General features: G+C 44.3%; 1 protein-coding gene across 2 annotated transcripts in view; it reads left to right on the top strand.

Moving 5' to 3' along the window:
- The window catches only part of LOC148867925 (uncharacterized), a 46,236-nt gene that overhangs the window by 9,296 nt on the left and 11,791 nt on the right, over positions 1-25,149 (top strand). For both annotated transcript variants that reach the window (XM_088978512.1, XM_088978513.1), the window contains one exon: positions 3,727-3,922. In XM_088978512.1, coding sequence (XP_088834638.1) covers positions 3,727-3,922 — 196 coding nt within the window. The remainder of the gene's footprint in view (positions 1-3,726; positions 3,923-25,149) is intronic.

The raw sequence follows: 25,149 nt of genomic DNA, 5'->3' as shown, positions 1-25,149 counted from the left end.
TCTGTGGGATGGAGGAGATAGGAAAAAAGATCATCTGGATAGATGGGAGTGGTTTGTAAGCCGAAGAGAGAAGGTGGTTTGGGTCTGGGTCACATTCCAAAGAAGAATATTGCTCTCCTTGGGAAGTGGATTTGGAGATTTCGAAATGATCAAGACTATCCTTGACTTGGTTAGTTGGTTTATGACAACTACTTTCATTGGGTCCACCTAGGCTGGAAATTAGGGAAGAGAGGTAATATCTTTTGGAGTGCGGTTTCTCATGCTATAGTGTGGAGCATTTGGGAGGAGCCAAATAGAAGAATTTTTGAAAACTGATGTTCTACTCTGGAGAGGCTGAAAAGGCGTACTTTGGTTATGATCTTTTCTTGGATGTTGGCTAATAATACCTTTTCTAGATTCAGCTTTGGAGATTTGAACAGAAACCTCCTAGAAATTCTTTACTCTTTAGTCTTTCCATTTAAGCTTCTTATTGAATCCTTCCTTTCCCCCAAGATTTGAGATCAATTTCTTCTTTAGTTTGATGGATGTCTTAGGGGTTCTAATGATCTCCCTGTGGTTGCTAGCATTGGGGGAGTGGTTTTGAACTCTGGTGGCAGTCTGTGGTGGGCTTTTAGTGGCTCTACCTCAGCTTGAGTCTTGGATCAGAGGTTCAAGCGCTTCTTACTGGCCTGTGGATTGCTTGCTCCTTTCAGGCTTCTTCTATTGTTGTGGAGGGAGACTCCAAGAATGCAATTAGTTGGGCCAAATCTAAAGGCACTGGTCCTTGGGCGCTTGTTTATCTCCCATAAGCCGTCTTTTTTATTTTGCAGTTACAGTCTTATAGATGATGCCTAGGAAACTAAACCAAACAGATGAGAAGTGAGATCTCTGTTTTAGATAACAAACAGGATGAGAAAATGGATAAAGCCTAAGTTTAGGTATGCCATTCGAGGGTTGGGTGGGTGCAAAGTGTTTTTTGGCAAGGTTTGTTTGGTGCGGGATCCTGGAATCTTGGCAAGGGCTTCAACTGCTTCTCCTTGGAAATCCAACCACAATCTACTTCCAGTTTTCTCCCCTTGGATCAGGTATGGTCTAAACTTCGGTAACCGAATAAATTTCAGGGACCAACTTTGGGTCGGGGTTTCCCCTCTGAAAGACCAGTTTCCTTCCTTGTATGCTCTTTTAGACTTGAAAAATGAACCCATTTCTTCTTTCTTGGTCCCTTCAGCCTCCACTTCAGGCTTTGGTTGGAACCTTGGCATGCGTAGGGCAATTAGGGACACAGACTTGGATAGCTTGGTAGCTCTGCTAGCCTCCCTTGAGGGTGTCTTCCCAAACTCTGCTAAGGAAGACATCTGATTTTGGACCCTTTCTAGCTCTGGTGCCTTTTCTTGTGCTTCTTTCTTTGAAACCTTAACTCAGCCTCCTACCCCCCTAGGGTTGTCATTTCCAGTTAAGGAAATTTGGAGCAGACCTATTCCTCCTAGGGTGGTTTTTTTTTGTTGGGAAGTTTTCCAGGAAAGAATCAACACTTTAGACTTACTTCAAAGAAAGAGACCCAACTATTGTCTACTTCCTAATAGATGTTCTCTTTGTAAAGCTGATGGGGAATCTGGCTACCATCTCATGGTCTCTTGTAAGGTTGCTAAAACTGTTTGGGAGTGGGTTTTCTCCCGTTTTGGGTGTTCTTGGTATCCTCCGGAGACTGTCCAAGGTTTGTTTTCTCCTTCTTTTTTCAATTGGCCTAAGAAGCGGGGGAAGACTATGCGGAGGTGTATTAGGGCAGCGGTATGCTGGTCTTTGAGGGAAGAAAGAAATTCATGCATTTTTTCTGACAAGGAAAAACATTGGAAGATTTGTTAGATCGAATCCTTTTAAGAGCTGTCCACTGGCTAAAATCTTTGGAGCTGTTTTCAGATTGTCCTATGGATGACTTGCTAAGAAACTAGAAATAGATTGCTTCCACTGCTAGATGCAAGAGGACTCTTTGTCCGTTCTGGTCCCCTCCTCCCTCGGGCTTTATAAAGCTGAATTTTGATGGCAGCAGTGTAAGGAATCCAGGGCCCTTTGGGATTGGAGGAGTCTTCAGGAATGAGGAAGGGATTGTTACTGCTTTGTTCTCTGGCCCTATTGGAGAATGTGACTCTCTTAGGGCTGAGATCCTTGCAGCACTTGAAGGAATTCGAAGAGCAAAAGAATTAAATATTAGCCGCTTGATTCTAGAAGGTGATTCGAAGGTGGTGGTTAATTGGTTGAAGACAGAGGACAGTGGTTTGTGGAACTTTAACAATGAGAAAAAACAGTTCTTATATGGTTGGGTAGGGACATTGAGATTCAGTACAGCTGGGTGAAGAGGAGTGCCAACTCATTTGCGGATGGGTTGGCCAAGCAAGGAGTGAATAGGGAGGCTGTTTTTTGGGCTAGTTTTTAAATTTTCTTGCATTCCCTGTGTTTTCTGTTTTTGGGGAGCTAAATTATTTTATCTCCCTTTGTATTCTTTTTCCTCTCTTCTCTTAATTTAATGAAGATGATGTTATTGATAAAAAAAAGGTTTGTTTGGTGCGGGATCTGCAGTGTTTTGGTTGCTTTTGATTCTTCTAGTGATTGGTGGAAAGGGTTGCTGTGATATTTGTTTGTGTTTTTTTGTAGTTGTATCTGGTTTTGTTTTTAAGGTGTTTTGTATTGTCTGTAGGGCTGTTTTTCTGTTTAAAGGGTTAATTTTGTTAGGGTGGGTTTGTTGTATTTGGGTCTGTTTTTGCTGGGTGATTCCTTATCACCCTGTTGTATTCTCTTTTCCCTTCTTCTATAAAGTTTATTTTTTATTTATCTTAAAAAAACTATATCAAACAGCTCTGATCTTTTGGCTAAATCTGGTTTGGGCAGGGATTAGTTGTACAATGCAAACATCTTACTATCACTTTGATAGGGCTATTGTTTTTTGCTGTTTTACCCTATTTGATTGTACATCTCCTCATGTACATCCCTACCTATTTCTAAAAAAAAAGAAAAGAAGTTTTGCTAAGTTTTATATCTTCAATTTCTGCTACAATATTATGTAAGTTATTGGATTTTAGTGGCTCTACCTCAGCTTGTCTTGGATCAGAGGTCCAAGCACTCCTTACTGGCCTGTGGATTGCTTGCTCCTTTCAGGCTTCTATTGTTGTAGAGGGAGATTCCAGGAATGCGATTAGTTGGGTCAAATCTAAAGGGACTGGTCCTTGGGCACTTGTTCATCTCCCATATGTTGTCCTTTTATTTTACAGTTACAGATGGATACCTAGGAAACTAAATCAAACAGCTTATCGTTTGGCTAAATCTGGTTTGGGCAGGGATTACTTGTACAATGCAAGCATCTTACTATCACTTTGATAGGGCTATTGTGTTTTGCTGTTTTGCCCTATTTGATTGTACACCTCCTCATGTTCATCCCTCCCTTTTCTAAAAAAGAAAAAAAGGTTTTGCTAAGTTATTTGATTTTAATTTTTAGTGATTGTATCTGATGGGGGGTAGAAGTGACCTCCAGTAAAATCCAGAGGGCACGCCTCTGGCTACAAACTCCCACCTTGGAAGTTCCAGTTGTACACCCCCCCTGAATGCCACCAGTCACAACCCTGGGATTTCACCCCGGGCCCTCTGACTGCCCTTTCTCTTGCAGGTGCCCTGCTGACTTCCAAGCTGCCTCCAAGTCTGGGTAGCGACTTTTGATCTTCATCAGTATCCATGTTTATATTTGTTTTTGTGGTATAGGCATATGAAGACTCCCTTGCTGAGGACCTGGGAGAGGATTTTCGACTTCCAATTGATCATAGGCCCACAGAGAATATTGATCTAGATAATGTGGAGCAAGCATCTTTAGACACACAACTGTCATCATCTAACATAGGCTTTAGGCTTCTCCAGAAGATGGGCTGGAAGGGGAAGGGACTTGGCAAAGATGAGCAAGGTATTGATTTACCAGACAACCAGTTGAAATAACTACTTAATATTCTATATAATGTAGCTAATGTCTGCCCTTGATTCAATAGCATGATTTGTCAATAAGGTTTTTCTTGTAAGTGTAGTTTCTTTCATTAATGGATAATATGCATGCCCATTTCTTATTTTCAATTTTAATATCACATGAACTTTGCATTGAGCACATGCTTTTAGCAATAAAATGTTTTTTTTTTTTGCACAAAATAACTACCAATGTCTTTTTAATAGATTACTTTCTTTTAACAATGTTGATACTTGATACTAAGACAAGATGATTAAGCAAAACTCTTTCACTGGAATGGCAACAATCTTATGAGTAGCACCTTTCTCAAGACTAATACTTTCAACATTAATGGTTATGGATCATGATATCTGGAAAAATATTAGTTTCTTCCACTAGAAATTTGTTATTTCTTTGGTTGATCCTATATCCAAATAAAATTGATGCAAATACATTTCTCAAGACTAGTACTTTCAACATTAATGGTTATGGATCATGATATCTGGAAAGATATTAGTTTCTTCCACTAAAAATTTGTTATTTCTTTGATTGATCCTATATCCAAATAAAATTGATGCAAATACATTTCTCAAGACTAGTACTTTCAACATTAATGGTTATGGATCATGATATCTGGAAAGATATTAGTTTCTTCCACTAGAAATTTGTTATTTCTTTGATTGATCCTATATCCAAATAAAATTGATGCAAATACATTTCTATTTGTTGAAAGACTAGTACTTTCAACATTAATGGTTATGGATCATGATATCTGGAAAGATATTAGTTTCTTCCACTAAAAATTTGTTATTTCTTTGATTGATCCTATATCCAAATAAAATTGATGCAAATACATTTCTCAAGACTAGTACTTTCAACATTAATGGTTATGGATCATGATATCTGGAAAGATATTAGTTTCTTCCACTAGAAAATTGTTATTTCTTTGATTGATCCTATATCCAAATAAAATTGATGCAAATACATTTCTATTTGTTGAAAGACTAGTACTTTCAACATTAATGGTTATGGATCATGATATCTGGAAAGATATTAGTTTCTTCCACTAAAAATTTGTTATTTCTTTGATTGATCCTATATCCAAATAAAATTGATGCAAATGCATTTCTATTTGTTTTTGCAATTTGCATATTTTCAATTCTAAGTTATCTATTAAAAGAAAAAAAGAACATGACAAGCTGAATCTGCCTTTTAGTTACAATTTTACACCACTGTTAATGTTGGATAGAATATTGCTCATTTGCTGGCTTTTTTATTGGCTGGTAAAATGCAATAAGGTTGGAATAGATGGGGTATCTTCTTTCTTTCACATCAAAGCTCAGTTTTTTTCCCCATAGAGCTTTACCCTCATGTGGTTTGGTTTTTGAACTTCTTTGATGCTGCCTTGGGAGCTAAAAGGGGTTACTTTTGGAAGAAACATTACATTGGAGGCTGTTCTTTCGTTGAAGAACAATGTGTTAAGACCCAAGTCTCACACTCTGCCCACGACTCAGCCAGCCCATCAGCTATCCTAGGCAAGAGAGTGCACACATCTCCACCTACAAAGTTTGTTTGTTCTAGAAGGCCACATTACATTATTAGTTACTGAGTGAATTCTCATGAGACATCACGTGTAATAGTATAAAATAACCACCTGGTGGAGACTATGACAGATTGGAGTTTTCCCACCCAAATTGTTCTTTCCCTCGTTCTTCTACTGTCATCTCCATTTTTTTTGATCAGTAGTTTACCTGTCATCTCCATTTCAAGAGGAAGAAAAGGTTGCGCTTCAGTCCTAGGTGTTGAATTTGCAATCTGAGGATGATCTTGTATGGAAAGGGAACAAAAGTGGAGAGTTCTCAGTTAATTCCTTTTACAATGCCATAAGGGGAGGTTTTGAAACCCCCTTCCCAAGCCGGGCCATTTGGGGGACAGTGGCTCCCTCTAAAGTAACGTTTTTTTGTATGGGGGGCAGCCTTAGAGAAATTTCTCACTAAAGAGATGCTGGTAAGAAAAGGTTTTAACTGCAGTGATCTGAGATGTAGCCTCTGTGGTGGGGAAACAGAATCAGTAAACCACCTGTTCTTACACTGCATTTTTGCCTCAGAGATCTGGAGCCATTTCATAAGAAGTCTGAAGTTAAGTTGGTGTATGCCAGCCTCAGTTAAAGCCTGTATGGAGGCTTGGCAGATCCGAGGGATGACTAAGAAATTAAAAATTTTCTGGTCTTCTATTCCCTTAGCAATAATGTGGGCGGTGTGGTCAGAAAGGAATAGTAGGATCTTTGATCTTAAATCCTCTACTGCAGCTGAAGTCATCAACTCTGCTGTAGGTTTTGTTAGAAGTTGGCTGTCTATACTTACTGAATTTAAGGGGGTTACTTTTGATTGTAATTTTTTGAGGATGGACTTTTTTTGAGGTCCTTGGTTTTGATATGTACAGTTCTCATTGTACAACGGACCTTTACATGAATACAATGATACATTACCATTGCTCAAAAAAAGAGGAAAACGTCCCTTGAAGTAGCTCATTTTGTATTGGTTTTATCATCTGGTATCAGAGAAACAATCCAAGGATGCTGACTGCCAGGATTTGTGGGAAATCTGAGGGACATTAGGGAAACTCTATCTGCCATAGCTTCTAAGTTGTAGAAGATGTTTGCAATGTTGGAAAAGGAGAGTAGCCTTGAATGGTCTAGCAGCAGAAATGCTTGAAAAGGGGAAGTTAACATCAGTTGAACCAACTAGGTTGATTTTCCAATGTTGGATATATAGAGATGAAATCCGATTCACCTTTGGCAATGAGAACTTTTACGAGTCATTGGCTAAATGGAGATAAACCAGATCAGTTAGGGATTACCAAATTGAATTTGAGAGAATTGCTACCCAAGTTTAGGGATGGTTGGAGAAGCCCCTCATTGGTTGTTTTATGGGAGGTTAGAGAGAGGACATATGTTTGAATTTGACAGAATTGCTACCCAAGTTCAGGGATGGTTAGAGAGAGGACATATGTTTGGAAGTGAAAGCTATGTAGCCAAACATGATAATGGCTGTGGTGGGCTTAGCAAAGCTCCATGAAGAGAAATTAAATCTACTGAAGAAAATGGCCAAAAACCTAGGACCTATTCTTAAGACTCCTTCAAAGGGCTGATCCATCACAGGGAAGAGCACCAAGAAGCTTTCGTGGTGTGAAATGTAGACAGTAGGCCCAATGTGAAGATTTTTTGTAACAATTGTGGCGAAAAGTTTGTTTTGTGACACTGTTGTAAATCCCAATTGTTGCTTCCAAATGGTTAATTATGTCCATATCATCAACATATATTCCTTATTTAAGTTTTATAAAAAAAAGATTCCTTCTGTAAGTCGATGAACTGTTGGGGGAACTAGATGGGGGGTGGGGCTGTGGAAGTTGTAACCAAAATAGAGGAGCTTGGAATGGAGGTAAGCTTCCATGAGTTCTCACTCCAAGCTCTAATTGAGCTTAACTGTCCATAGACCTTGAGAGTTATGGGTTGATCTTGGGCCGAAATGTATTTGTTCTTAGTGATAGCGACAACTCATTTAAGGCCATGTTTGGGAGTGCTTATTCAAAATAAGTGCTTATTTGGGTCGGAACCACACCATTAAGCACTTATTGGTATTTGGGAAATAAGCCCAAAATAAGTGCTTATTTTAAAAATAAGGGCTTATTTTTTAAGCCCAAAATTTCAGCTTTTTTAAGTGCTTATACAATAAGCACTTATTCAATTTTTTTTCTTTGAAAATTATCCCCAATTGAATTTTAAAATACCACTTATCCCCAATCATCTTCCCCAAGGCCAAATCCTATATCACACAAGAGGAAGGGAAAAGGTTACTGAGCAGTTTAACGAATTTGTTATACTACTAACAGTGAACACATTTATAAGTAGTTTTGGAACATGTAGAACAGCAGAGAGGGTGAGTCCAAGAGGAAGGGAGATGGTTCCTTGACCAGCTATGGTGGAGAAAGAACCATCAACAAGTCTCACCTTGTTCTGACCAAATAATAGATGATAAGATTGAAAACAATTGGACTTACCCGTCATATGGTTTAAGGCTCCATGAAGAGAAATTAAATCTACTGAAGAAAATGGCCAAAAACCTAGGACCTATTCTTAAGACTCCTTCAAAGGGCTGATCCATCACAGGGAAGAGCACCAAGAAGCTTTCGTGGTGTGAAATGTAGACAGTAGGCCCAATGTGAAGATTTTTTGTAACAATTGTGGCGAAAAGTTTGTTTTGTGACACTGTTGTAAATCCCAATTGTTGCTTCCAAATGGTTAATTATGTCCATATCATCAACATATATTCCTTATTTAAGTTTTATAAAAAAAAAGATTCCTTCTGTAAGTCGATGAACTGTTGGGGGAACTAGATGGGGGGTGGGGCTGTGGAAGTTGTAACCAAAATAGAGGAGCTTGGAATGGAGGTAAGCTTCCATGAGTTCTCACTCCAAGCTCTAATTGAGCTTAACTGTCCATAGACCTTGAGAGTTATGGGTTGATCTTGGGCCGAAATGTATTTGTTCTTAGTGATAGCGACAACTCATTTAAGGCCATGTTTGGGAGTGCTTATTCAAAATAAGTGCTTATTTGGGTCGGAACCACACCATTAAGCACTTATTGGTATTTGGGAAATAAGCCCAAAATAAGTGCTTATTTTAAAAATAAGGGCTTATTTTTTAAGCCCAAAATTTCAGCTTTTTTAAGTGCTTATACAATAAGCACTTATTCAATTTTTTTTCTTTGAAAATTATCCCCAATTGAATTTTAAAATACCACTTATCCCCAATCATCTTCCCCAAGGCCAAATCCTATATCACACAAGAGGAAGGGAAAAGGTTACTGAGCAGTTTAACGAATTTGTTATACTACTAACAGTGAACACATTTATAAGTAGTTTTGGAACATGTAGAACAGCAGAGAGGGTGAGTCCAAGAGGAAGGGAGATGGTTCCTTGACCAGCTATGGTGGAGAAAGAACCATCAACAAGTCTCACCTTGTTCTGACCAAATAATAGATGATAAGATTGAAAACAATTGGACTTACCCGTCATATGGTTTAAGGCTCCAAAATCTATTATCCAAGGAGAGTCTGAGGGATGTGAGGACACATGGAAAGCTGTGGAAGAATTACTGTTACCTGATGTAGACGCAAAGGGAGTCCGGGGGGGGGGGGGAGTTGAATCCATATAGCGGATTGCCCTCCCATACAACTCCAAATGGTCACGGAAAGAATTAATGATCTACCCTTGGACTAGTCACGGAAGGGCTCATGGTAGTGGTAGATGATTGAGGCTTTTGAGAGGCTAAGTTTGCTGCATTAAACTTCTTTTGACATTGCTGTCCCGACTTTTTATTCTGTTCTGATTTTTTTCTCATCTCTTGGGCCCACTTTGGCTTCCCATGAAGTTCCCAACATGTATCCCGAGTACGTCTAGATTTCTAACAATGTGTGCACCATAGTTAATCCTTGTCATCAACTTTCTTCTGGAAGTCACTCTTCTTGAAGGAATTACCACCTCCCATAGCAACACTCCCTTTCCCCTCAGAATTATTCATCACATTCCGTTTGCTCTCTTCTAACTGTACTAAAGCATACACTTCTTGCACTGGTGGGAGATCTTTACTCCCCAATATCTGAACCTTGATAGATTCATATGTGGAATTCAGCCCTAAGAGGAAGGCAAACACCTGCTGCTAAGAAACTAGAGACTTGTATGTTTTAGCATCTGCATCACATTTCCAGTCTATGTTCTGATAATGATCTAGTTCTTTCCAAATAGAGGTCAAGTCTGAATAGTAGACGGAGAGAATATGTAACTGATTTATTTTAGCATGACGCCGTTGTTCTGAATATGTAGATTTAGCCTTCTCCCATATCTCATGAGTTGTTTCTGCCCACACAAAGGTCTTCCTCACTTGTGACAGCATGGACAATAACGGCCATGACATCACCATGCTGTTTTCCTAGTCCCACCTATCATGTTCCACACCTCCAGATTGTGGTTCGTTAACTTTACCATACCCCACTTTTCCCCTTGCAATCATGTAGAACTTGATTCCCCTTGACCATTCTAGGTAATTGAGACCATCAAAGGGAATCACAACCATGGGAAACTCATGTCAAAGCCTGAACTCATTCCACTCTGACTAGAGGTCACACCAGACATATCAGAATCCTCAGAAGACATGGTACTTAATTTCAATTCAGTCACAATTGAGTCAAAGAGCTAGTTCCCAGTTCAGTTCAGACTCATAGTTCAGTCAAAAAATTTTAAAACCTTAGTCCAGCTACAGTTCTAGGCACAAAAAAATTCTTGTTGTCACACATCATAATCAAATCTGATCACACAACATCACTTGTTCTCATATTTCAATCCTACTGAACCAGTTACAAAACATGCAGACCTGAACAGCCCACCTTTCAGGGCACAAGAAGGATCACTCGATGCACATAGGCTGAGAGGAAACATTCTCACAACAGCCACCAGTCATTAGACCCACATAACCCACTCACCTGGGTATAGAAGGATCAATTCGATCCACAAAGTTGAGGAGAAAAGAAAAAAAACCTTTTATAGTATATAACTTCCCTCCCCTTGGTGTTTTCTGGGCCCACGACCAAGAGGGGGGAGGAAGAATCACACATCAAGCCTCCTCATGTCAATCAGAAGTCCCTTTTCTCTGATTCAATCACCAATGGACAAAGAAAGCAGCTATAGAAAGAAAAGGATTGATTACACTGCTCCTAAGACTTGATTTATCGCTTTGATACCATGTTTTCTTGGTAAACACGCAACAGGATCTCGGAATAGTGAGAGAAGTGGAGGGAGAAGAGAGAGGAGAGAAAAGTGAAAAAAGGTTTTGAAGAGAAAAAACCTCAACTGGTGGCGCTAGCCTTTTTTGATTTTTATATTAGGGTGACCATTCAAATAGTAAAACAATGTAAAATTACATATGTGCCCTTGCGTTACTAAACTAAAGTAGGACTAGCTTATTCAACAAAACCAAACTAGCAGGGTTAGATAGAAGGTGAATTAGAAGTGTGTGGAAATCAAGAGGAATGAAGTGGACCTCGACTTTTTCCTGAGGAGCTTCTAGAGGTCTAGTTACTCTATGAAGAGAGGATGTGGTGGAATCGGTTGAGGAACTCATTGGAAGGCTTTCTGTGTATTTGAAATTTAAAAGCTTGGATGATGGGTTTACTTGGTCTCAACGGATATATATGGGCCAAATAATTATATAGAGAGAAATGAGTTGTGGGAGGAATTATATGGAATTAATGGTTTTTGGGATGGCCCTTGGTGTTTGGGGAGAGATTTCAATGTCATTAGGTTTTGTTATGAGCCGAATAACTCTTGTAGTGTTGTTACCTCTAGTATGAGAAAGTTTAATGACTTCGTTAACACCTGTGCATTGAAAGAGATACCCTTGTTGCAAGCCAATTACACCTGGTCCAACTTTCAGGAAAACGCCCTTTGTTTGAAATTGGATAGATTCCTTTTTATTGAAGAGTGGGAAAATCATTGGAGGGATTTGGTGGCTAGAGCTTTGCCTAGAGTAACCTCTGACCATTATCCCATTAAGTTAGGCATGGAACTTGATGGAGCACAATCCGGTCGGTCTTAGCTGTCAACGAACTCGCCTCTGAGCTGGAGCGTCGGGGAGCCTGAAACGGGAAAAATGAGAGAACTCCGGGGGGAACCCGGTGTGATAACTCCGAAGCTCAAGTCAGTAATCTCTAAAAGGCAAAGTGTAGACCAGATGGCGCAAAGTTCACATACTTTGTTCGCTCCGAGGCCCTTGTTAGGTCGGGAATGATTAACCTTACGTCTGTCAATTCGGCCGTCATCCTTTCTGTTGGGACAGAACCGTCACTGTCTAACCGTCTCTCTAACTGGAGATGGCGGTGTCAGGTGGCGGTGGCAGGTGGCCGTTTAGAGTGCGGCCGTCAAGCATCAGATCCCAAGTCAGTCAGGTGCGGCGCCCTCGGGAACGGACTTCCTCAGTGTCAGACATAGTACGATTTGTTTGGTTTTGGTGCCCTGAAGGTGATGTGGAGTGGTGAGCGAGGCGAAGTCTTGAGTTCGGAGGTATGTATAGGGCAGGTCAGTTCGGCGAGGGGTATCCCGGGCTGTTACAAGGCAGGCCAGTTCGGCGAGGTGTATCCCGAGCTGTTACCAGGTAGGTCAGTTCTGCGAGGTATGTCTCGAACTGTTGCAAGGCAGGTCAGTTCGACGAGGTATGTCCCGAATTGTTGCAAGGCAGGCCAGTGGATTACTTTCCAGTTTGGGGCCAAGGGTGAGTTCGGGCCCCTAGTAGGGAGTTCGGTCCGTTGGTTTCTCCCCTTGGTGAAAACGCCTTAGTCTTGCTTTTGTGCCGAGCTGTTGCTTTTGCCACGTGTCGCATAACTGTGAGGTCGGGCCAAATCATCCTTCATCAATTGCCCCCCACTCTTCGCGTAAAGGGTCTTGCCCTGGTGCGGGGAGTTTTGCAAGGTGGTAAGTGGATTTGTCCCGTCCTTCGAATCTTGACTGCTTGAGTTGCATTTGCCAGGGTTCTTTGGTTCCGAGGAGGCGGGAAACGTGCCTACTGCTCATAAATGTTGATGGTCGCGACAACGCGCGTTTTAAATTTCAAAAATTCGCGCCACTGGGACGTGACAGTGGGTCATTTAAATTTGAAGAAAGCGCGCCTCTATCGTTCTGAAGGGACGTGCGCTGGCAGTTTTTGTCAATTGCAGGGGGACGTGCGACGCGGTCGGTTTCAAAAGACGTGCGCTGACATTTCGCTCTTTTCGGAAAGACGTGCGCCAATCACGTCTCGACCTCAGGGGACGTGCTGTCAGCGTGAATGTGGGCCGCCGGATCGTCTTTGATTTACACAGTCAGTTATTGGTTACTGTAACTATAAATAGTGGGGGATCCCAGTCGATTTGTCACTTTTGCGGTTTGCCTATTGAGCTCGTGTCCAACTTTTCAGCTCGCGTCCAAGTTTTTTTTCAGCTCGCATCTAGGCTGGTTACTTAGCCTCCAAGGTTTTTTGGCTTGTTCCCGTCTCTGGAGCCTTCAAAACATTCTTCCGGTGAGTACCTTCCTGAATCCACCTATTTTCCTCGATGTCTAGCTTTGATAGCTCAGACGACTCTTCAAGTAGAATTGATGTAGGTTCTACAAACCGAGCCGTATCCCCCGACTGCCTTAGTGATCCCGAGGTGGAACTTGAGGATGACTATGAACTCGTAGGCCGAGCCGCTTCGGGTAGTTTGGCGTCTACCTCTCGCCGAGGTCGGATGCTAGATAGGTTTGGTCCCTCAACCATGACGCCCGAGGGGCTCCAATCTATACTCATGTCTTACAATCTGCCTGGGGGGTATACATATTTCATTCCCTCGGGTAGTTTTCCTTGGGAACACGGTCCTGACGAGATCGTGATTTTTCGAGAGCAGCTCGCCGCGGGGCTGCGATTGCCTTTCCACCCCCTTTTAGTCAAAGTCATAAACCACTTTGGCGTTACCATTGGCCAGCTTCACCCGAACTCTATTCGGAACCTAGTGGGGACAGTCTCCTTTTTTTGCGAGCAAAATTTCCCTTTAGACTTGGAGATATTCTCCTTCATCTTGATGCTTAAGAGACAAGCGGGTTCTCTTCCTGGGGGAAGACGAGCGTATTACCTTTCTCCTCGCCCGGGCTTTAAGCTTCTGCACGATCTTCCTAATAAGGTCCTGGCATGGAAGCGGGACTACTTCGGCGTGTGAAGTGCACAAGGATGGCCTTTTGAGACCGGGTGGGGTGAGGCCGCTCCTGATTCTGGTGTCACTCTCGACAAAGAGACGGTGAAGGGCCTCCGGCAATGGGCACGACAAGGTTTAAAGTGTCATGAGTATTTGACGGAGGCCAAGCTTATTGCGGCCGACCTGAGTTCGGGTAGGTTTCTAGTTCTGTGATTTCTTGCTTTTTTCCTTCATTTTTTCTGATGTCGAACTCCGTTTCTACAGTTGTGATGGATGCAGAGAGAACTCGTGGGGGGCGCCTGTTCTAGGGCATGAAGAGGAGGAAGCGGGTCGCCAAGCGAACTCGTACCGAGCTGCCCCCGGATGAGGAGTCTCAAGTTCCAGGCCACACGTCGGAGGATCTGCCGAGGGAGACCGAGGTGACTCCGCCGATGTATGAAACTACCGGGGCGCCTTACGCTGAGACTACTCATGCGGGTACTCCTGCATACTCCAGTGCTCCTGCTCACTCTGGGTTCGCTCATACGCGAGTTGGGCCCTCGGGCTCGGGAGCTCAAGGGGAGTTCAGGAGCGTGTTGACGCCGAACTATGCTCTTCAGATGAGTAGGGAGGTTACTTTCCCCGAGGAGATCACGACGTGGACCGATCTTCCTTTGAATCAGGTCACCTGCCGTGCCGTAACACACGCTATGGTGGTAAGTCAGATTTCGTCTGCCTTCACTTTCTATCGCTTTTGCTGCTGTTGCTCACTTGTTTCTTTTGGTAGGTGAATTCTTCAATTCACGCCTTAGTGGCCCAAGTGGAGAGGAGCTCGCAATAGGCACGAGCTGCTGAGGCTGCCGCCCATGCTACTGAAGAGGCTTTTTGTGCCGCCGAGGCGAATACCCTAGCTGCTGAGGCGGTCGCTTATGCTGCCGAAGAAGCTGCTCGCGTTGCCATGGCCAGGTAGGCGATTTCTCAGCGTGATGCCGAGGCCATGGGTGTAGTCGTCAAACACATGGCGGATTTGAAGTTGGACTTGCTGCATCAAGTCGAATATCTTCAGGAGGACATCAGGGAAAAGACACAGATTTTTTCCCAAGGTATTGAAGACGCCAAGAGGAAGGCTGTTGAAGACTATATTGCCTCTTTGCGTTTTGACGATTTGATGGTGGATTCTTACAGAAGGGGGTTCAAGCTGAGCCGGTGGATGATCTGGAACACGTACCCCGACCTCGATGTTAGTGCCATATCCACTTTGCGTATAACTCAGGAGATGGCCAATGCTGCCGATGGCGAGCCGAACTCTGAAAGAGAGGCAGGGCCTTCGGGTGTTGTTGAAGTGCCTTCTGATGGCGAAGAAGTAGCTTCGGGCATGTAAAGATAATCTTTTTTTTTTTTGAAGTGCCTTTGATGGCCAATGTATTCCTGTTTATAGGTAGTATCGCCTTAAGTTCACTTCGCTTGGCGGTTTATAGGTAGTATCGCCTTAAGTTCACGATGTTCCACGCTCGAGGTACTAGTTTGCCTTCCAAAGTTTCGAGCTTTTATGCCCCCCCGAGCGCTCTTTTTACTTTATAGGGCCCTTCCCAGTTTGGTTCAAGTTTGCCCTTGCCGGGTTCGGGCACCATAATCTTACGAAGGACCAGGTCGCCGACTTGGAAGCTTTGTCGCTTTACTCTGGCATTGTAGTAGCGAGCTACCTGCTGCTGGTAGGCCACTGTCCGGATGTGCGCGAGGTCCCTTACCTCGTTCAGTAGGTCAAGGTTGGTACGTAACTCATCTCCGTTTGTCCGATCGCCGTATGTTTCTAGTCGCAATGTTGGTACTTTGATTTCCGCCGGGATAACTGCTTCAGTGCCGTAGGTGAGGTTGAAGGGGGTTTCTCTCGGTGAGCCCACAAGACACTTGGTAGCTCTTCGGCCCACAGTCCCTTAGCACGATCCAGACGTTCTTTCAGTCCGCGCAGGATGGCTTTGTTCATTACTTCCGTCTGACCATTTGCCTGCGGGTGCGCGACTGATGTGAAGTTTTGCCGAATCTCCATGTTCTGGCACCACTCTTGGAACTTGATATCCTCGAATTGCTTGCCGTTGTCGGAAATTAGTATCCGAGGTAACCCGAAACGACATATTATGTTCTTCCAAAAGAAGTTCTGTATGTTTCGGGCCGTAACAGTTGCCAGAGATTCGACTTCTATCCACTTCGTGAAGTAATCTGCTGCAACAATTAGGAATTTTCATCCACCTGTTGTTGGCGGGAATGGCCCCAGGAGGTCGATGCCCCATTGTGCAAAGGGCCACGGGCTGGCGAGGTATTTGAGGTCGGAAGTAGGCTGATGGTGGATATAGGCGTGTTTCTGACACTTGTCGCATTTTCTGACGAGCTCGACAACTTCTGCCTTCATCGTTGGCCAGTAGTATCCTTGTCGAAGTGCTTTTTGGGCGAGTGCTCTGCCCCCCAAGTGTCCGCCGCACTAGCCTTCATGTGTGTCGCGGAGTAGGAACTCGGCTTAGGCAGGTCGCATGCAATGCAAGTAGGGGAGCGTGTAGGACCATTGGTATAACCGTTCGTCTATTATGACGTATTTGGCTGCCTGGCGCTGCACCCTCTTGGCCGCATTGCGTTCTGCAGGGAGGGTTTCGTCTATCAAGAAGCTCGCGAGTGGGTTGATCCAGCTCGGCTCTGCTTCGAGGACTAGAGCGGCCTCCTCTGCCCCTCCGAGAATACTAGGCCGAGGTAAATCCTCTATGTACACGGTTCTCATGTTGTTGTGACTTGTGCTGGCTAACCGGGACAGAGCGTCGGCCTCAGTGTTCTCTGACCTCGGGATTTGCCTGATGAAGTGTGACCGGAAGTTGAGCAGGGCCTCTTTTACTTTCGCCAAATATGCGATCATGGAGAGCTCGCGTGCTTGATACTCGCCCGTAACTTGGTTGACCACGAGCAGGGAATCGCTGCAGATGACCAAGTGCTTTGCCTTTACCTTTCGCGCTAGGTTCAACCCGGCTATCAGTGCTTCGTACTCTGCCACGTTGTTGGATGCAGCGAACTCAAAGCGTAGTGCGTATTCTAATTTTGTGCTGCCCGGGCCGCATAAGACTATTCCAGCCCCGCTGCCTTGCTGGTTCGAGGAACCATCCACGTGAAGGATATAGGGCTCCTCATCCCAGTTCGCATTTCGCCTGACCAGGAGAGATGCCACACTGGCTGCTACTTCACAGGGTTCAGACTCTATTGGCTCGGGAGCTCTGAGTTCGCCCGAATTGGGGACCTCGGGCTCGACCTGTAGGGCTTCATGGCTGAAAGTGCACTCGGCGATAAAATTTGCCAAAGCTTGGGCCTTAATTGCGGTCTGGGGTTTGTACTGGAGATCGTACTCGCTGAGTTCGATGGCCCATTTCGTCAGCCTTTCGGAGACCTCGGGCTTCAGCAAAACTTGTCTTAGGGGTTTGTCGGTTAAGACAACGACGGTGTGAGCTTGGAAGTACGGGCGGAGTTTTCGAGCTGATATCACCAGTGCGTAGGCAATTTTTTCTATCTGCGGGTACCTTGTTTATGCTCCTTGTAGAATTTTACCAACATAATAGACAGGCCATTGGACCCGATCTACATGTTTTACTAATACCGAATTGACCACTTCGTCGTTCGCCGAGAGGTACAGTTCTAAGACCTCGCCCTCCTCGGGTCTGGCTAAGGTTGGTACGGTGGCGAGGTAAGTCTTTAGCTTGTCGAACGCCAGCTAGCAATCTCGGCTCCATTCGAACCCTTTGCCTTTGATTGCCGTGAAGAAAGGCAGGCAGCGGTCTACCGACTTGGACATGAAGCGGCTCAGAGCGGCTATGCGGCCGTTTAGCCTTTGAACTTCTTTTACTTTCCGAGGTGGTCTCATATCAAGGATGGCCTTTATTTTGTCCGGGTTGGCCTCAATGCAGCGCCGGTTGACAATGTACCCTAGGAACTTACCCGAGGTGACACCGAAGGCACACTTGTTTGGGTTTAGTCTCATGTTATATTGACGCATAATTTGGAAGACAGAATCCAAGTCTTTTTATTAATTCTCGCGAAAACTGTGTTTTGACGACCATGTCGTCTACATAACATTTGATTTTCGTGCCAATTAAAGGCCGAAAAAGTTTATTTACAAGTCTTTGAAAGGTCGCACCAGCATTCTTTAGCCCGAAGGGCATGGCCTTGTAACAGTACAGGCCGAACTCGGTAATGAAGCTGGTTTTTTCTTGGTCGGAGTGGTCCATCTTAATCTAGTTGTAGCCTGAGTAGGCGTCCAGGAAGCTTAGCAGCTCGTGCCCGAGGGCGCGTCGACGTGGTCGTTGGGGTCAAAGGACCCATCATACTTGTCCAGAGAAGGGAGTTTGAAATCTCTAGGCAAGGGGACTGCCAAAAGTTCTGCTGAAAGGGGGGAAGGAACTGAGAAAATGAGGACGGCTTTTACCTCGCCCGAGCTCGTTTCTTCCTTGCCTCTGAGCTCGGGTAGCACGCGGTAGCAGTTCGACGACTTCGCCGGCGCCTTCTTTGATTGGGCCTGGTGTTGGCGCTGCTTGCCTCTGTGTTGCCGAGCTCGATGGGCCCGGATTGCTGGCCTGCTGCTAAGGCGCTGAAGCGGTTCTCCATGAGTGGGAACTCGGGCTTGGAGCATTGAGGTGACTTTGTTGACGAGGTTCTTGACCCACCTGCGGGCTGCGAGGCGGGGGTGATCTTTCTTTGCTTTCGGCCCGGGGATGAGGCCTGACTGTTAGGAGGGTTCTGCGGTCGGGAAGCCTCTACTTGGTGAGGTCGTCCACCTTGAGGAGAGGCCTTGACCGGCTTTGAAACAGGGTGTCGGGGGGGGGAGCGGCTGGTTCAAGGGTAGTTGAGGGAATTGTTGTTAATAATGGTGTTGGGAGAGGTGGTGCAACACCTGGTGTTGCTGGTGTTGGTGCTGCTGGAATTGCTGCATTTGGGCCTGCTTGCCCGAATGCATTGCATCAGATCATCTATCTGGTTTTGATGGGCTGCCAGTGGGACAACAGTTGGTTCCGCGAAGTTCGTTTCGATGGGGAGTGGGAGAGGGATGTTCAGCGAGGGAGTGGTTAGAGGTGCCACCGCATGTGGCACATTCAAACTTGGGATCCCATCCACTGAAAGGGGGATGGTGAACTGCCCAATGCATACCGCCGGAGCATGAAGTTGCTCTCCGGTAGTGGCTGTTTCGGTTCCACGTTCGGCACTGCTGGAGGAGGCCATTTCGGTGTTGGAGTGGGTGTTGGAGTTTTGAAAGAAGGGTAGGTAAAAGAGATTTAGAGAGAGGCTTTTAGAAGCGTTCCCACAGACGATGCCAATTGATGGAGCGCAATCTGGTCGGTCTTAGCTGTCAACGAACTCGCCTCTGAGTTGGAGTGTCGGGGAGCCTGAAACGGGAAAAATGAGAGAACTCCGGGGGGAACCCGATGTGATAACTTCGAAGCTCAAGTCGGTAATCTCTCAAAGGCAAAGTGTAGACCAGATGGCGCAAAGTTCACATACCTTGTTCGTTGGGGGCAGGGGGCTCTTATAATCACTTCGCGCACTCGCTCCGAGGCCCTTGTCGGGTCAGGTATGATTACCCTTACATCTGTCAATTCGGCCGTCGTCCTTTCTGCTGGGACAGAACCGTCACTGTCTAACCGTCTCTCTAACTGGAGGTGGCGGTGGCAGGTGGCCGTTTAGAGTGCGGCCGTCAAGCGTCAGATCCCAAGTCAATCAGGTTCGGCGCCCTCGGGAACGGACTTCCTCAGTGTCAGGCATAGTACTGTTTGTTTGGTTTTGGTGCCCTGAAGGTGATGTGGAGTGGTGAGTGAGGCTAAGTCTTGAGTTCGGAGGTATGTATAGGGCAGGTCAGTTCGGCGAGGGGTATCCCGGGCTGTTACAAGGCAGGCCAGTTCGGCGAGGTGTATCCCGAGCTGTTACCAGGTAGGTCAGTTCGGCGAGGTACGTCCCGAACTGTTGCAAGGCAGGTCAGTTCGGCGAGGTACGTCCCGAACTGTTGCAAGGCAGGTCAGTTCGGCGAGGTATGTCCCGAACTGTTGCAAGGCATGCCAGTGGATTACTTTCCGGTTTCGGGCCAAGGGTGAGTTTGGGCCCCTAATAGGGAGTTCGGTCCGCTGGTTTCTCCCCTTGGTGAAAATGCCTTAGGCTTGCTTTTGTGTTGAGCTGTTGCTTTTGCCACGTGTCGCATAACTGTGAGGTTGGGCCAAATCATCCTTCATCAGAACTCTTGGGAAGTTGACCTCGTCCCTTTAGGTTTGAGAATATGTGGCTAACCCACCCTGATTTTGTGCGTTGGGTTGAGGACATGTGGAATGGGGAGTTGAGGGGGTAAGGTGGGAGGGAGTCAAGTTTCATAAAACGCTAAAAAGGCTTAGATCCAAAATAAAGAATCCCTAAGTGTAAGTAGAGTGTGGTTAGGCTGGTGGGTGGTTTCTTTGAAAAACAGAGGAAGACCGGGGACAGAGAATCAATTGAGAGTTTTAGGGCAAAAGAGGGATGAGGAGACAGCTGAGCGGGGAGTTTGATGATAGGGTTAACAGGGAGTTGAATGAATGTCCCTCGTCATGAGGGGGGATCTCTATTTAAAGGGGAGGATCTCGAGGTCTCGAAAGGAAGGAGCCAAAAGCATTCGTTCTGCATTGGGCAAGAGAATATTGGATTCACTGTTAACTATTAAGGAGCGTTGTTAGGGTTTCGCCATGTGTCCTTATGGGATCTCTCAAAGATTAACTTTCCTTTCTCCTAGAGATCCTCATAACCCATGCATGCTACCGCCTTTCGCATCTCACTTAATTGACGTGGCACTAGTGATGTCATTGCCTAATGAGTGGTTCTTTAGTGAACCTACGTGGCCTTTGGTCACTTGAGTGATTAAAAGCCTTACGTGTAACAAATATTCGGGTACGCGTGGACCCTTCGCTAGTTTAATTTATATTTGCTTTGTACTTGTGCTGGGAATGGGTTCATCGCATACCTCAATGTGTCGTAGGTTCATTGCAGTTCTGCGATGTGCTGCAGGTTTATTGCAAGGAAGGATCGACTATTGGTTAATTCCAAGCGTCCGTGTGGTACAATATCTATTGTGCTCTAAGGGACTGAGTGAGCACGTACCTACATTGAACATGGATGAGCAAGAAAGAGAGTTGAGACGTAATTTAAAGGAGTTGGAAGAGGTTTTCTTAAGAGAAGAAATCTCTTGGTGGCAAAAATCAAGACATAAGTGGTTAAAGGGGATGTGAATACAAAGTACTCCATGCCTTGGCTAATGGGGGAAAGAGAAAGAATTTTGGTGCCAATTTAGAATTTGATGGTGAAGAGATTAAAAATAAGGAAGAAATATCTAGGAGGTTTGTGGGCCATTTCAAGTCTCTTTAAAGAAGACCTTTGGATAATAGACCCAGGGTGGAGGGAGTCAATTGGCCTAGATTATGTGAGCAAAGAGTGAGCTGGTTAGCAAGGGTGGAGGGTGTTCCCCATGGACAGATCAAAAGCTCCGGTCCGGATGGGTTTACAATTGCTTCTTATCAGGGTTGTTGGGATGTGGTAAAAGAAGACATTTTCAGGGTCTCTAAGGAATTTGCAAATAAACATAGTGAGCCCTGGAGTTAATGCCACCTTTCTAGCCCTAGTTCCTAAGAAGTTGGATGCAAGACATCCCAAAGATTTCAGGCCAATTAGTTTGGTGACGAGTATTTACAAAATTCTTTCTAAGGTCTTGTCCTTGAGGCTCAAAGCAGTGTTACCCCAATTAATAAGTCAAGCCCAAGGGACATTTGTGCAGGGAAGACAAATAACTAATCAAATTTTAATAGCTAATGAATTCGTGGAGGAAATGAGGTGGATTGGCCAGCAAGGGGTGGTTTGTAAATTGGATCTAGAGAAAGCTTATGATTTAGTGCAATGGAGTTTCTTGTTAGATATTCTTAGAAATGATGGCTTTGGTGATAGGTGGTGTAAGTGGGTGAAAGGGTTGCATCAACTCCTGTCATTTTCAGTGTTGGTATATGGTGTGGTGAAAGATTTCTTTCCTGCTACTAGAGGACTAAGGCAAGGTGATCCCCTTTCCCCCTTTTTGTTTACTCTTGTCGTAGATGTTTTTAGTAGGTTACTTTCTAAGGCTGATAGGGAGGAGGTAATAAAAGGTTAGACGATAGGTAGGAATAGTGTCCCAGTTACCCATCTCCAATTTGCAGATAATATCATCATTTTCAATGAAGGGGTCTTTGAGGCCATTGCTGAGTGCTTAAATTGTCAAGTGGCTTCTTGGCCTCTGTCTTATCTTGGGCTCCTAAAGGAAAGCAGTTTTTGGACTCCAATCCTAGAGAGGTTTAAAAAAAGATTAGCTACTTGGAAAAGGAACTATATCTCTCTAGGAGGTAGGGTAACATTGTTAAGAGCCACTCTACCTAACTTGTCGGTTTATTATCTCTTTGTTTTTAGAATTCCCTCTAGGGAGGCAAAGAAATTGGAGAAGCTAACAAGGAGTTTTCTATGGGAGCCAGGGGAAGAGAAGAAGGATCACTTAATAAGGTGGGATATAGTGTGTAGAAGTAAGGAAGAAGTTGGATTGGGGATATGAAATTTGATCTTGAAGAATACAGCTTTGTTAGGTAAGTGGCTGTGGAGATGACTCTTGGAAAGAGGGAGATTATGTCATGTGGTGATAGCTTGTATTCATGGTTTCTCAAATAATGCCTAGGATCCTGGTGTTTCTTGACGGGCTACTTCGACAAGTCCTTGGAAAGCAAGTCATAGCATCCTTCGCCAATTTCTTAATCTTGTCAGGTAGGATGTTTGCTCAGGGAATTTTGTTCTCTTCCGGGAAAATGTCTGGGTGGGATATTCAGCTTTGAAAGACCTTTTCCCTTCTCTCTACTCTCTACTCTCTTTAAATTGGTATTTTGGCTTCTGTTGGGGCTTGGGGGATGCTGAACTTGGTGATGTTTCTCAACTTCTTTTGATTCTTGATAATGTTTGTTTGGATCCTTTACAGTCAAACAAGAGGATTTGGTCCCCCCCCCCCCCCCCCCCCCCCACACACACACACACACACACACACACCCAAAAGGCTCCTTTTCTTGTGCCTCCTTTTTGAAAGCCCTTTGTTCTTCGTCCATTCAGCTAGTTTTTCCTATAAAGGAGCTTTGGGCTAAGCCTGCTCCCCCCAAAATTATCTTGTTTTGTTGGGAAGTGTTTTATGGGAAAATCGATACTCTACACTGCCTACAAAAGAAGCCTCTTATGTGCTTGTCCCCTAGCTGGTGTATTCTTCGCAAAGATAATGGTGAAGACTGCTTCCACTTAGTAATTTTCTGCTCCTTTGCTGTTGTTATTTGGGATTGGATTTTTGCCTTATTTGGTTGCAGGTGGATTTTACCCAATGATGTAAGTCTTCTTTTTGACCCGTCGGTCTTTGTACCCACAAAAAGAGGGAGGATCATGTGGAAATGCATCAGAGCAGCTGCACTTTGGATAATTTGGGAGGAAAGAAATGCAAGAAATTTTCATGAAAAGGAACATAGTCTCCCGAATATCAAAGAGTGTATATTAACAAGGGCAATTCATTAGTTGAGAACTTCAGAATTCTTTTTGTTCTCCTTTGATGACTTTAGAAGGAATTGGTAGAGGTGGCTGGTAGCTCCCTCAAGAAGAAAAGGGCGTATATAGTATGGACTCTGCCACCGGAAGGTTGTGTAGAACTGAATTTTGATGGAAGCAGTCAAGGCAATCCTGGCCCCTCAGGTATAGGTGGGGTTTTGAGAGATAAGGATGGTAATATCTTAGCTTTGTACTCGGGCCCAGTGGGAATAGGAGACTCAAATAAGGCTGAGTTGTTGGCAGCTTTACAAGGTATTCAGATTGCTAATCAACTTGGTGTTGAGAACCTTCAAATTGAAGGTGACTCCAAGATTGTTGTAGGTTGGTTAACAGATCTGAGCTCAATTATTTGGTGCTACAACTCTACAAGGACCTCTCAAAGAAGGCCAACTGGTTATTAAGAAACATATATGTTAGCATACGGTGGATTGGAAGGTCTGCAAACGCTATGGCTGATTATCTCGCTAAACAATGGGTTTTGAGGGAACATTTGTATTGGGCTACCTTGTAATCTTGTTAACAGATCTGAGCTCAATTATTTGGTGCTACAACTCTACAAGGACCTCTCAAAGAAGGCCAACTGGTTATTAAGAAACATATATGTTAGCATACGGTGGATTGGAAGGTCTGCAAACACTATGGCTGATTATCTTGCTAAACAATGGGTTTTGAGGGAACATTTGTATTGGGCTACCTTGTAATCTTGATCCATAGTGCTATGTGATTTTCACCTTTTAAGGGAGGTTGCACCTCATTCCTCTCAGTGGGATGCTTGTTACAGTTCTCATATTTCCTTAAGAAAATTCTTCTTCAATTATCAAAAAAATGCAAATAAGTGCTTATTCGAATAAGCACTTATTCAATAAGCAATTATTTTTAACATAAGCACTCCCAAACATGGCCTAAATTTTATAACTACCCTACTCACAAGTTGGGCCTTTCTATTCAGCTTTACCACTCCTTTTTCAACCCATGTGGGAAATGGGAGTCACTTAGAGTGTGATTTTCTGTGTTAGGATTGGGCCTCAAAATTCAGGGCTTACAATTCTCGGTGGACCTCCATCCATTGGATTTTTCAGGAGATGACATAGTTCTAGGCATCCTTCAGCTACAATGGTTGGGCCTAGTAATGTACAATTGGGCTGAATTAACCACGAATTTCGTAGTTGATGGGCAGAAATGCTACATAGAAGGTATTAAGCCACAGAGGACCACCACTGAGTCTCCATAAGGGATGCTCAAGAGTTGTCAAAACTTGGGTATTCCTACTTTCATTTATTTGGGTTCATGGGCCTTTGAGCCCAAACTCACCAATAGTAACCAGTCTGATGTAGCAACTGATAATGAGGCTCAACTCCACATCAGTAATTATTTCAGGAGTTTGATGATGTGTTTAAGGAACCCCAAGATTTGCCTCTTCCTAGGGTGCACGAACCATGATCACAATATACCTATTAACCCAAGGGTTTCACCCATAAATGTGCATCTATATTGTTACCCACCTATCACTGCATGGAGATTGGGAAGATGGTGAGGGAGTTGCTCAACAAAGGGTTGATCTATCCTAGCAACATACCTTAGTCCCCACCATTCCTTCTTGCTAAGAAGGATAGTTCTTAGAGGTTTTGTATTGAGATTAGTAAGGCCTCCCAGTCTTGAGGTACAATGTTGCTTCTTCTTGAGCACTAAAAGAGACCCCATCACAGCATATAACTTACCCCTTTCCAAGTAATCTAGGGCTTCAACCCATGGGTCCCTTGGCGCTGATTGAACTGTGGGTTCCTTTGAAGTCAGTTGCTAAGGTGGGCATTCTTGCCAAGCATAGGCAAAGGAAGTC

This window comes from Nelumbo lutea, chromosome 3 (genome assembly GCF_056320005.1).
Source record: "Nelumbo lutea isolate HS-2025 chromosome 3, American lotus-T2T, whole genome shotgun sequence".
Classification (NCBI taxonomy): domain Eukaryota; kingdom Viridiplantae; phylum Streptophyta; class Magnoliopsida; order Proteales; family Nelumbonaceae; genus Nelumbo; species Nelumbo lutea.
Note: the sequence above shows the minus strand (reverse complement) of the source record. Positions and strands in the feature narration are given on the sequence as shown.